At 49.9% G+C, this 12,301-nt stretch overlaps 1 protein-coding gene across 1 annotated transcript in view; it reads right to left on the reverse strand.

Annotated features, from left to right (window-relative positions):
- LOC132814274 (activin receptor type-2B-like) overlaps nucleotides 1-7,041 on the reverse strand; it is a 30,273-nt gene extending 23,232 nt beyond the window's left edge. The window contains exon 1 of the mRNA XM_060823460.1: nucleotides 6,892-7,041. Coding sequence (XP_060679443.1) covers nucleotides 6,892-6,987 — 96 coding nt within the window. The 5' untranslated portion in view covers nucleotides 6,988-7,041. The remainder of the gene's footprint in view (nucleotides 1-6,891) is intronic.
- Nucleotides 7,042-12,301: the final 5,260 nt, after the last annotated feature.

Raw genomic sequence — 12,301 nt, forward strand, 5'->3', positions numbered from 1 at the left:
CGTTCAGGGAATTCAGAGACAGTGTGAGAATTCGGAGCAGAGGGGATTTTCACTTACTTTTTTTGGCTCATTGTTTGGAAGGGCTTTTTTTTTTAAAAAAAAGAACAGGATAAATTTAAGCCCAGGATCAGGATCCCAGCAAAAAAAAAGTGACATCACAGGAAACCCATGGTTGGTTTGTCATAGCTACAAGGAGAAAGTGAGGACTGCAGATGCTGGAGATCAGAGTTGAGAGTGTGGTGCCGGACAAGCACAGCAGGTCAGGCAGCATCCGAGGAGCAGGAGAATCGACATTTCAGGCATAAGCCCTTCATCGGGAATTCAATCATCCCAAAACATCGACTCTCCTGCTCCTTGGGTGCTGCCTGACCAGCTGTGCTTTTCCAGCACCACACTCTTCAACATTTTAATAGCTACAGATAATCAAGAGGTACATCCAACCGCAGTAAACCCTGCAAAGCTTTCAGACATCAACATCCCTCATTAAAATCTAAGTAAAATCATCAATATACCTCCTAAAATCAATGTAACAACTTACTATAAGTAATAGAAATGTAATGTAGGGGCTATACACACCACTGTTATACTTTATTTATTGCATAAATACTTGGACATCGCGGTAGAGTGTGGTATTGCAGGTATATAATTGTGCCAGTTTCTCGTGCGTGCTGGTTATAGCCAAGTCTGCTGTACTCATTTGGCTATTATAGGTCACTTTTGGATTGAAGGTCAATATAGGAAATATTTACGGGTCACAAATTAAAAGACCAGTAGGAAATCTTTGAAACTTAAATTAAGAACTGAGCAAATACCATAGAGAGGTAGGGTGAGGCGATGTGTTGTACCAGCATGATGTGGGAGCTGGTGGACCCCATTGTGGTACAGAGTGACCACATGTGTAGAAGGATGATTGGGGGTGGGGGTGGTATCTGACTGAAGCTTACAGAACACAGAGGGGCCTGGGTGGAATGGAGATGTTTCCACTTGTAGGAGAGACGAAGTCCTGAGGGTAGAGCCTCAAAGTGAAGGGACGACCCTTTAGAACTGAGATGAGGAGGAATTTCTTTAGGCGGTGTCTCTTATGAAACTCATGACCACAAAGGGCTGCGGAGGCCAAGTCATGGAGGGCATTTAAGACAGAGATGGATAGGTTCTTGATTAGTGAGGGGGATCGAGGTTTACAGGGAGGTGGCAGGAGAATGGGGGTGAGAAACCAATCAGCTGTGATCGAATGGGGCAACAGACTCGAAGGGCCCAATGGCCTCATTCTGCTCCTATATTTTATAATCTTATTTCTCATGGTCCAATGATCATCCAGGAGCTGGCAAGCAAAGAGTTTGAAATTTTCCTCCTTTACAAATCATTCCATGGCCTCAGCCTCCTTATCTTTGTAACCACTTCCAACCCCTACAACTCTCTGAGGTAATCTGCATTTGTCCTTCAGTGTTCCCAATGATCGTGGCTCCACACCCTGAGGCTGCTCCTTTAGTAACCTGGGCCCGAACTGTCCAGAACTTCTTCCCGCATTGCTCTAGCCCTCAGGGATGCTCTTTTGACCAAGCCTTTGGATCAGTCGCTCTGTTTTCTCACGTGAGCCAGTGTCAAATTGTAAAGGACACCGCATTGCCTCAGAAGTTTCCAAAAGGCTTTTGATGCAGGATCGTATAACTGACTTGTGAGCAAACTTAAAGACCGTGGAATAAAAGGGACAGTTGTATTGTGAATATAAAATTGACTAGGCAATAGGAAACAGAGAATAATGGTTACTGGATTTTTTTAACCTGATGGATGTTTGATAATGGAGCTTCCATGAGTCAGTGTGGGAATTCTTACTTTACCTGGCATTGTGATCCAAGGTGTGATGTTAAGATCTAAAATTTATATATGTTTTAATTCGTAGATTAGATTACTTAGTGTGGAAACAGGCCCTTCGGCCCAACAAGTCCACACCAACCCTCCAAAGAGCAACCCACCCAGACCCATTCCCCTACATTTACCCCTTCACCTAACACTACTGGCAATTTAGCATGGCCAATTCACCTAACCTGCACATCTTTGGACTGTGGGAGGAAACCAGAGCACCCGGAGGAAACCCACGCAGACATAAGGAGAATGTGCAAACTTAACAGTCAGTTGCCTGAGGCGGGAATTGAACCCGGGTCTCTGGCGCTGTGAGGCAGCAGTGCTAACCACTGTGCCGCCTTTAATATCATTCATTTTTGAGTTTGGAGTTTTAAATTTGACTGAGTAGCATAGGGGTGTGTATGAAGGATCTTTAAAAATTCACAGAGTCATAGAAATGTACAGCACAGAAACAGACCCTTCAGTCCAAATCATCCATGCTGACCAGATATCCTAAATTAAGTTAGTCCCATTTGCCAGCACTGAAAATGTGTTGCTGGAAAAGCGCAGCAGGTCAGGCAGCATCCAAGGAACAGGAGATTCGACGTTTCGGGCATAAGCCCTTCTTCAGGAATCATAGTCATATTTTGACTATGGTTTGCTCAGTCTCAGTTTGCGCAGTTCTGCAGCAGTTTCCTGAAGAAGGGCTTATGCCCGAAACGTCGAATCTCCTGCTCCTTGGATGCTGCCTGACCTGCTGCGCTTTTCCAGCAACACATTTTCAGCTCTGATCTCCAACATCTGCAGTCCTCACTTTCTCCCCATTGCCAGCACTTGGCCCATATCCCTCCAAACCCTTTCCTATTCACGTAGCAATCTAGGTGCCATTTAAATGCTGTAATTGTACCAGCCTCCACCACTTCCTCTGACAGCTCATTCCATACCCGTACCACCCTCTGTGTGAAAAAGTTACCCCTTAAGTCCCTTTTAAATCTTTCCCCTCTCACCTTAAAGCTATGCCCTCTAGTTCTGGACCCCCCCATCCCAGGGAAATGATTAACTTTGAGGTATTTCTGTTGCCATGGTGAAAAACCTAGGTCACATGGACTTGTTGTTAACACTGGGAGAAAGGCACAGGCGAACGAAGGAGCAGTTGTGTGTGAGGCTCCCATTTGGAAGGTCAAGGATTGATTGTTTTCTTTTGACTATGGTTTGCTCAGTCTCAGTTTGCGCAGTTCTGCAGCAGTTGTGGCTGAAGTTGTGTGAGATAGTTTCAGATTTAAAATAAAATAAAATAAGGTGTTATTTGGAGCTAAGCAAGTTTATGCTCAGTTGTACAGGGCTCCAGGAAGTGGGTTTTAAATTCTCAAGACGGGGATTTGAAGCTACAGATAACTTCACCCTAGGGGGTTTTGTTTCATTCCTGCATGGAGGAGGGTATCTCTGGCTAGGTCAGCATTTATTGCCCATCCCGAGTTGCCCAGAGGGCAGTTACGAATCAACCATATTGCTGTATAGACCAGACCAGGTAAGGATGGCAGAATTCCTTCCCGAAAGCACACTACTCAGCCAGATGGGTTCTTCATAGTCATTATTAGATTCTTACCTCCAGTATTATTCTATTGAATTCAAATTCCTCCATCTGCCGTGGCAGGATTAGAAATCAAGTCCCCAGAACATTATCTGGCTTCTTGAATTAACAATCCAATGATAATACCACTGGGCAATCACCTCCTGATACCAATGGAATGCTGTCTGGTGTGGGTACTGGAAAGAGTCACTTATGGGTCTAATGGGATGATATTTTTCAGTGCATTTCTAAATCTTTATATATATGTTATCTGTAAATTATGTATCTTTATTTCTTTTGCATAATAAATTGTTTTAAAACCAAATCTGCCACGTCTGTGCGCTTATGGTTCAGTGACCATATTGTGAAGACCAAATAAAACAGCGCCAGAGACCCGGGTTCAATTCCCGACTCAGGCGACTGACTGTGTGGAGTTTGCACGTTCTCCCCGTGTCTGTGTGGGTTTCCTCCGGGTGCTCCGGTTTCCTCCCACAGTCCAAAGATGTGCGGGTCAGGTGAATTGGCCATGCTAAATTGCACAGTGTTAGGTAAGGGGTAAATGTAGGGGTCTGGGTGGGTTGCGCTTCGGCGGGTCGGTGTGGACTTGTTGGGCCAAAGGGCCTGTTTCCACACTAAGTAATCTAATCTAATCTAATTGAATGTGCCAGATTTCAGTTCGGAATGGGAGCTTGCGTAGTAATAACGACAGGCAGGGTCATCATAATCTGTACTAATGACAAGAGTGAGAGTGCAGAAAAGATTCATGACCATGAAGTTCCTCAAGGCTTGGAACCATTAATGAGGGTGGATTGGAGAACTTAGGACCGCTCTCCTTGAAGAGGAGATGGCCGAGAGGATATCTGATAGAGACATTCATGCTTCGAGGATTAGATAGGGCAGACAGTGAAAGTCTTTTCACTGGATGATGACATCAGTGTGTATGGGGGGGCATAACTACAAATTGAGGGATGATAGGTTTAAGACAGATGTCAGAGGCAGGTTCTTTACTCAGACAGTGGTAAGGGCGTGGAATGTCCCACCTGCCAATGTAGTCAACTCAGCCACATTAGGGAGATTTAAACAATCCTTGGATAAGCACATGGATGATGATGGGATAGTGTAGGGGGACGAGCTCAGAATAGTTCACAGGTCGGCGCAACATCGAGGGCCGAAGGGCCTATTGTGTGCTGTATTGTTCTATGTTCTATCACGAGGGGTCTAGACAGGGGGAAGAGAGAGAGAAATTGCCTCCACTTGTGAAAACAGAGAACGAGGGGATGCAAATCAAGATGAATTTACAAAAAAAAAAAGCAACAGGTGAGTGATTAAAGTCTGAAATGCACTGACTGGGCGGCTGGTGGAGACAGGTTACTGGGCGGCTGGTGGAGACAGGTTACTGGGCGGCTGGTGGAGACAGGTTACTGGGCGGCTGGTGGAGACAGGTTACTGGGTGGCTAGTGGAGACAGGTAATGGGTGGCTGGTGGAGACAGGTTACTGGGTGGCTAGTGGAGACAGGTTACTGGGTGGCTAGTGGAGACAGGTTACTGGGCGGCTGGTGGAGACAGGTTACTGGGCGGCTGGTGGAGACAGGTTACTGGGCGGCTGGTGGAGACAGGTTACTGGGCGGCTGGTGGAGACAGGTTACTGGGCGGCTGGTGGAGACAGGTTACTGGGTGGCTAGTGGAGACAGGTAATGGGTGGCTGGTGGAGACAGGTTACTGGGTGGCTAGTGGAGACAGGTTACTGGGTGGCTAGTGGAGACAGGTTACTGGGCGGCTGGTGGAGACAGGTTACTGGGCGGCTGGTGGAGACAGGTTACTGGGCGGCTGGTGGAGACAGGTTACTGGGCGGCTGGTGGAGACAGGTTACTGGGCGGCTGGTGGAGACAGGTTACTGGGTGGCTAGTGGAGACAGGTAATGGGTGGCTGGTGGAGACAGGTTACTGGGTGGCTAGTGGAGACAGGTTACTGGGTGGCTAGTGGAGACAGGTTACTGGGCGGCTGGTGGAGACAGGTTACTGGGCGGCTGGTGGAGACAGGTTACTGGGCGGCTGGTGGAGACAGGTTACTGGGCGGCTGGTGGAGACAGGTTACTGGGCGGCTAGTGAAGACAGGTAATGGGTGGCTGGTGGAGACAGGTTACTGGGTGGCTAGTGGAGACAGGTTACTGGGTGGCTAGTGGAGACAGGTTACTGGGTGGCTAGTGGAGACAGGTTACTGGGTGGCTAGTGGAGACAGGTAATGGGTGGCTGGTGGAGACAGGTTACTGGGTGGCTAGTGGAGACAGGTTACTGGGTGGCTAGTGGAGACAGGTTACTGGGTGGCTGGTGGAGACAGGTTATGGGTGGCTGGTGGAGACAGGTTACATGGAGGCTGGTGGAGACAGGTTACATGGAGGCATTCAGCAGAGAGTTAGAGAGTTATTTGAAAAGGAACAGAGTGCAGAGGTACAGGGAGAAGGCACGAGGTGAGCTGCTCACTGGGAAAGCCAGGACAGACAAGAGAGCTTGAATGGCCTGCTTCTGAACTGTAATAATTAGGTGATGCACTGGAAGTCCACCATGAAGCGTTTAAGTGTGGTTACTGCTGTAATGTCAGAAACATGGCAGGCAATATGTACTGAGCACGCTCCCACAGTATGTTAGTGACCAGGTTACCTGTTTTCTTTTTAAATGTTCATTGAGGGATAAATGTGGGCGGCACGGTGGCACAGTGGTTAGCACTGCTGCCTCACAGCGCCAGAGACCTGGGTTCAGTTCCCGCCTCAGGCGAGTGAATGTATGGAGTTTGCACGTTCTCCCCGTGTCAGCGTGGGTTTCCTCCGGGTGCTCCGGTTTCCTCCCACAGTCCAAAGATGTGCAGGTCAGGTGAATTGGCCAAGCTAAATTGCCCATAGTGTTAGGTAAGGGGTAAATGTAGGGGTATGGGTGGGTTGCGCTTCGGCGGGTCGGTGTGGACTTGTTGGGCCGAAGGGCCTGTTTCCACACTGTAAGTAATCTAATCTAATCTAAAAAATATTGACCGGGATTACAGATGGAAATAGAGCCTCATCAGGCAGATACGGCTTTAGATTGGCGTCATACCAGAAAGACTGTACTTACAACGGCACCGTGATTGCTCAGGAGAGCAGCGAGGAATTCTGTGGTCATGCCCTGGAGTGGGCCTTGAACAACAAAACCACAGATCTTCAAGGGAGTGTCAGCAGAAAGAAAACAGATACAGAGACACATACTGAGGCACTTGGGTTGAAAGGCGAGGGGCAAGAGGAGAGGTTTACAGAGGAAATTGCAGAGTTTCAGGCCCAGACAGCGAACGATGGATGGATTAAAAAGAGGCCAGAATCCGAGAGGCATGTGCAGTGGTCTCAGAGCATTGCATGGCTGGTGGATATTTGGAAAGATGACTGAGGGCTCGACAATGCACGGCCTTTGCCAGAGGGGTGGTGACGTGAAGTCGGGCCAAGATCTGAAAACCCTTACCCGTTCGTGGAAGGAGGAGATGAGCCAGAGCTCCATCTCCAGGTTGGATCCACGTTTCTCGGACCCAATGTAGCGGAGAACATTCTCGTGTTTCATCCCTGGGGTGGTGTAAATGTCCCGCTCATTCTGCCAGGATAGTTTGTCCTTGGAGGAGAAACAGCACAGAAAGCCGTAAGTAACTTCAAATAAAAATTCAATTCAATTAATAACCTCCAATGGCGACCAGGTGTTATGGGGAGACAGTGGCGATATCACAGGGCCCGGGAGATTGCGGTGGCACTCCTTGGTTGAGTTCAAACTCGATTAGTAACATTTGTAATCGAAAGCTAATCTCAAACACCACAACCACAGACAATAAACTTGAAGAAACATCCAAGCTGCACATTTAAGAAGCTTTGTTTCAACCAGCTCTTGCTTCATTTCCTCTCTCCACCCAGCTTTCTGCCTCCAATGTTATTAAGATATTACAGGAATAAATATGTACAAAAGCCATTAGGCTCAATCAAGAATAGGAGAAGTTGGATCAGGAGTACACCATTCGGCCCATCAAGCCTGCTCTGCTATTCAGCATGACCATGGCTGACCTTGGGACTCCATCATCCTTTTACCCTGCTCCTCATATCCCATGATTCCCTGAAGCCAAAGATCTCGCCATCTCACCCTCCCATTTGTGGGTGGCACGGTGGCACAGTGGTTAGCACTGCTGCCTCACAGCGCCTGAGACCCGGGTTCAATTCCCGCCTCAGGCGACTGACTGTGTGGAGTTTGCACGTTCTCCCCGTGTCTGCGTGGGTTTCCTCCGGGTGCTCCGGTTTCCTCCCACAGTCACAAAGATGTGCGGGTCAGGTGAATTGGCCATGCTAAATTGCCCATAGTGTTAGGTAAGGGGTAAATGTAGGGGTATGGGTGGGTTGCGCTTCGGTGGGTCGGTGTGGACTTTTTGGGCCGAAGGGCCTGTTTCCACACTGTAAGTAATCTAATCTAATCTAATCATACTGGATAATGAAGCATCCATAATCCGATGTGAGGCCGTACATCCCCAAGAGCTACAACTCCAGTTTCTCCTCACCTTGACCCTTCTCCCGAGACTGTCCCTTGTGCTCTTGGTTCCCTGGGTAGCAGAAACAATGGCTGTGTGTCAAACATCACATGTCAGTCACTGAGATCACCTCTCATCCTTCTAGACTCCAGAGGAGAGGGGTGAATTTACTCAGTCTCTCAACACAGGGCAACCCCCTCACCCCAGGGACCAATTTAGTGTGCCTTTACTGTATTAGAGCTGAAAATGTGTTGCTGGAAAAGCACAGGCTTATGCCCGAAACGTCGATTCTCCTGCTCTTTGGATGCTGCCTGACCTGCTGCGCTTTTCCAGCAACACATTTTCAGCTCTGATCTCCAGTATCTGCAGTCCACACTTTCTCCTATACTGTATTAGTGTCAATATCCTTCCTTAAAAATGGAGTCCAATCCTGAAAATGGAGACCAAAATGGCTCTTGTGAAAACATGTTGCTAACTGTGTTGCTCAGGATGCTCTCTTTCTGAATTAACATTAGAATTTAAATTATAGCATTCAATAGAATTTGTTGGCTAGATTATGGTTTAATTGAATTACAGGACTACAACTTCAGTACTTTATACCGGTTGTGTGCGGGTGGGTGGTTGTGTGTGTGTGTGTTGTGTTATGTGCGGGTGGATGGTTGTGCTTTGTGTGTGTGTGTGTGTTTTGTGTGTGTGTGTGTGTGTGTGTGTTTTGTGTGTGTGTGTGTGTGTGTTTTGTGTGTGTGTGTGTGTGTTTTGTGTGTGTGTGTGTGTGTTGTGTGTGTTGTGTGTGTTGTGTTATGTGCGGGTGGGTGGTTGTGTGTGTGGTGTGTTGTGTGTGTGTGTGTGTTGTGTTATGTGCGGGTGGGTGGGTGTGTGTGTGGTGTGTGTTGTGTTATGTGCGGGTGGGTGGTTGTGTGTGTGTGGTGTGTGTTGTGTTATGTGCGGGTGGGTGGATGTGTGTGTGGTGTGTGTGTTGTGTTATGTGCAGGTGGGTGGTTGTGTGTGTGTGGTGTGTGTTGTGTTATGTGCGGGTGGGTGGGTGTGTGTGTTGTGTTATGTGCGGGTGGGTGGTTGTGTGTGGTGTGTGTTGTGTTATGTGCGGGTGGGTGGGTGTGTGTGTTGTGTTATGTGCGGGTGGGTGGTTGTGTGTGTGTGTGTGTTGTGTTATGTGCGGGTGGGTGGTTGTGTGTGTGTGTGTGTGTGTGTGTGTGTTGTGTTATGTGCGGGTGGGTGGTTGTGTGTGTGTGTGCTGTGTTATGTGCGGGTGGGTGGTTGTGTGTGTGTGTGCGTTGTGTTATGTGCGGGTGGGCGGATGTGTGTGTGTGTTGTGTTATGTGCGGGTGGGTGGTTGTGTGTGTGTGTGCTGTGTTATGTGCGGGTGGGTGGTTGTGTGTGCGTTGTGTTATGTGCGGGAGGGCGGATGTGTGTGTGTGTTGTGTTATGTGCGGGTGGGTGGATGTGTGTGTGTTGTGTTATGTGCGGGTGGGTGGGTGTGTGTGTGTGTGTGTGTTGTGTTATGTGCGGGTGGGTGGATGTGTGTGTGTGTGTGTGTTGTGTTATGTGCGGGTGGGTGAATGTGTGTGTGTGTGTGCTGTGTTATGTGCGGGTGGGTGGTTGTGTGTGTGTGTGTGTGTGTTGTGTTATGTGCGGGTGGGTGGTTGTGTGTGTGTGTGTGTGTGTTGTGTTATGTGCGTGTGTGTGTGCGCGTGTGTGCGTGTGTACGTGTGTGTGTGGTTGTTTCCAGCATACTGCAGATGCTGGAAATCTGAAACAAAACCAGAAGTTGCTAGAGAAACTCAGCAGGAATGAATAATATGCACGGTGAAACAAGAGGAGGCAATGTTTCGGGTCCAGTGATCCATCATCAGAACTTACTGAAGGCAGCTCAATGGACCCAAAACGTTCACCCTGCTTTCTCCCTGGTTGATGCGGCCTGCTGAGATTCTCCAGCCACTTCTGTTTTAGCTTGAGCCCTTTTGCAGCGACTAACTGAAATGTGCCTGGATGACAGGACGAAACTCCGATCGGCCACACCTCGTTTACTGCCACTGAAAGTTTCTCAAAGCTGAAGCAGCCAAACATTTCTCTGACTTTAAACAGACCGAGTGGTGCATTGAACAGAACTGGAACATCCACAGCAGTGAGCAGCATCTCCGTGCAAATCGGGCTTTGTTTTCGCTCGTTAAATTGTTTATTTTGCTCGATCTGTCGAGTTGCTGAACAAGCTATTAAATCCACTGCTGTTGTTACATTGGTTCACGGGGAAACCTGGCACCGTTTGTATCTCTCTCAGCAAAGTAGCTACGAGACAACTGGAATCTAAATGTACTCACATCATTCGACATCACAACAAATCAGCACTTTCAGCCCAATTTTCGCTTCTGTCAACGGCCCTGCACTGGTCATTTGTACAAATCAAACCTTCTGACAAGTCAGCAGCAAAGACATTGATAAATTCAAACCCTCCCACTCGGAAATCTGACTCAGCTGGTTACCAAATCGAGCAGGTCATCTCTGTATTAACACACACACCCACCAACGGACGCACACAACCACCCACCCGCGCACAACACACACACACACAGCCACCCACCCGCGGACGCACACAAACACCCACACGCGCTCAACACACACACACACACACAACTACCCACCCGCACACACAACACACACACACAACCATCCACTCGCGGACGCACACATCCACCCACACACACACAACCACCCACCTGCACACAACACACACACACACAACCACCCACCTGCACACAACACACACACACAACCACCCACCCACCCGCACACAACACACAGACACACAACCACCCGCGCACAGCGCACAACACACATACACACATACACACACACACACACACACAACCCCCACCCGCACACAACCACCCACCTGCGGATGCACACAACCAACCACACACAACCACCCACCCGCACAACCACCCACCCGCACATGACACACACACACACACACACACACAACCACCCACCCGCGCACGACACACACACACAGAGCCACCCACCCGCACACAACACACACACACACAGCCACCCACCCGCGCACAACACACACACACAGCCACCCACCCACCCGCGCACAACACACACACACAACCACCCACCCACCCGCGCACAACACACACACACAACCACCCACCCACAACACACACACAGAGCCACCCACCTGCACACAACACACACACACACACACACACACAGCCACCCACCCGCACACAACACACACACACACAGCCACCCACCCGCACACAACACACACACACACACACACACACAGCCACCCACCCGCACACAACACACACACACAGCCACCCACCCGCACACAACACACACACACAGCCACCCACCCGCGCACAACACACACACACACACACACAGCCACCCACCAGCGCACAACACACACACACACACAGCCACCCACCAGCGCACAACACACACACACACAGCCACCCACCCGCGCACAACACACACACACACAGCCACCCACTCGCGCACAACACACACACACAACCACCCACCCGCGCACAACACACACACACAACCACCCACCCGCGCACAACACACACACACAACCACCCACCCACGCACAACACATACACAGAGCCACCCACCTGCACACAACGCAACACACACACACAGCCACCCACCCGCACACACCACACACACACACAGCCACCGACCCGCACACAACACACACACACACAGCCACTGACCCGCACACAACACACACACACACAGCCACCGACACACACACACACACACACACACACAGCCACCCAACCACACACACACACACACACACAGCCACCCAACCACCCACTCGCGTACGCACACAACCACCCACCCGCACATAACACACACACACACAACCACCCACCCGCACACAACACACACACACAACCACCCACCCGCAAACACACACACACACACACACACACACACACACACAGCCACCGACCCGCACACAACACACAGCCACCCAACCACACACACAACCACCCACTTGCGGACGCACACAACCACCCACCCGCACACACACAACCACCCACCCGCGGATGCACACAACCAACCACACACAACCACCCACCCGCACATGACACACACACAACCACCCACCCGCGCACGACACACACACACAGAGCCACCCACCCGCGCACAACACACACACACAGCCACCCACCCACCCGCGCACAACACACACACACAACCACCCACCCACCCGCGCACAACACACACACACACAACCACCCACCCACAACACACACACAGAGCCACCCACCTGCACACAACACACACACACACACACACAGCCACCCACCCGCACACAACACACACACA

The sequence above is a fragment of the Hemiscyllium ocellatum genome, unplaced genomic scaffold (assembly GCF_020745735.1).
Source record: "Hemiscyllium ocellatum isolate sHemOce1 unplaced genomic scaffold, sHemOce1.pat.X.cur. scaffold_780_pat_ctg1, whole genome shotgun sequence".
Taxonomy (NCBI): Eukaryota; Metazoa; Chordata; class Chondrichthyes; order Orectolobiformes; family Hemiscylliidae; genus Hemiscyllium; species Hemiscyllium ocellatum.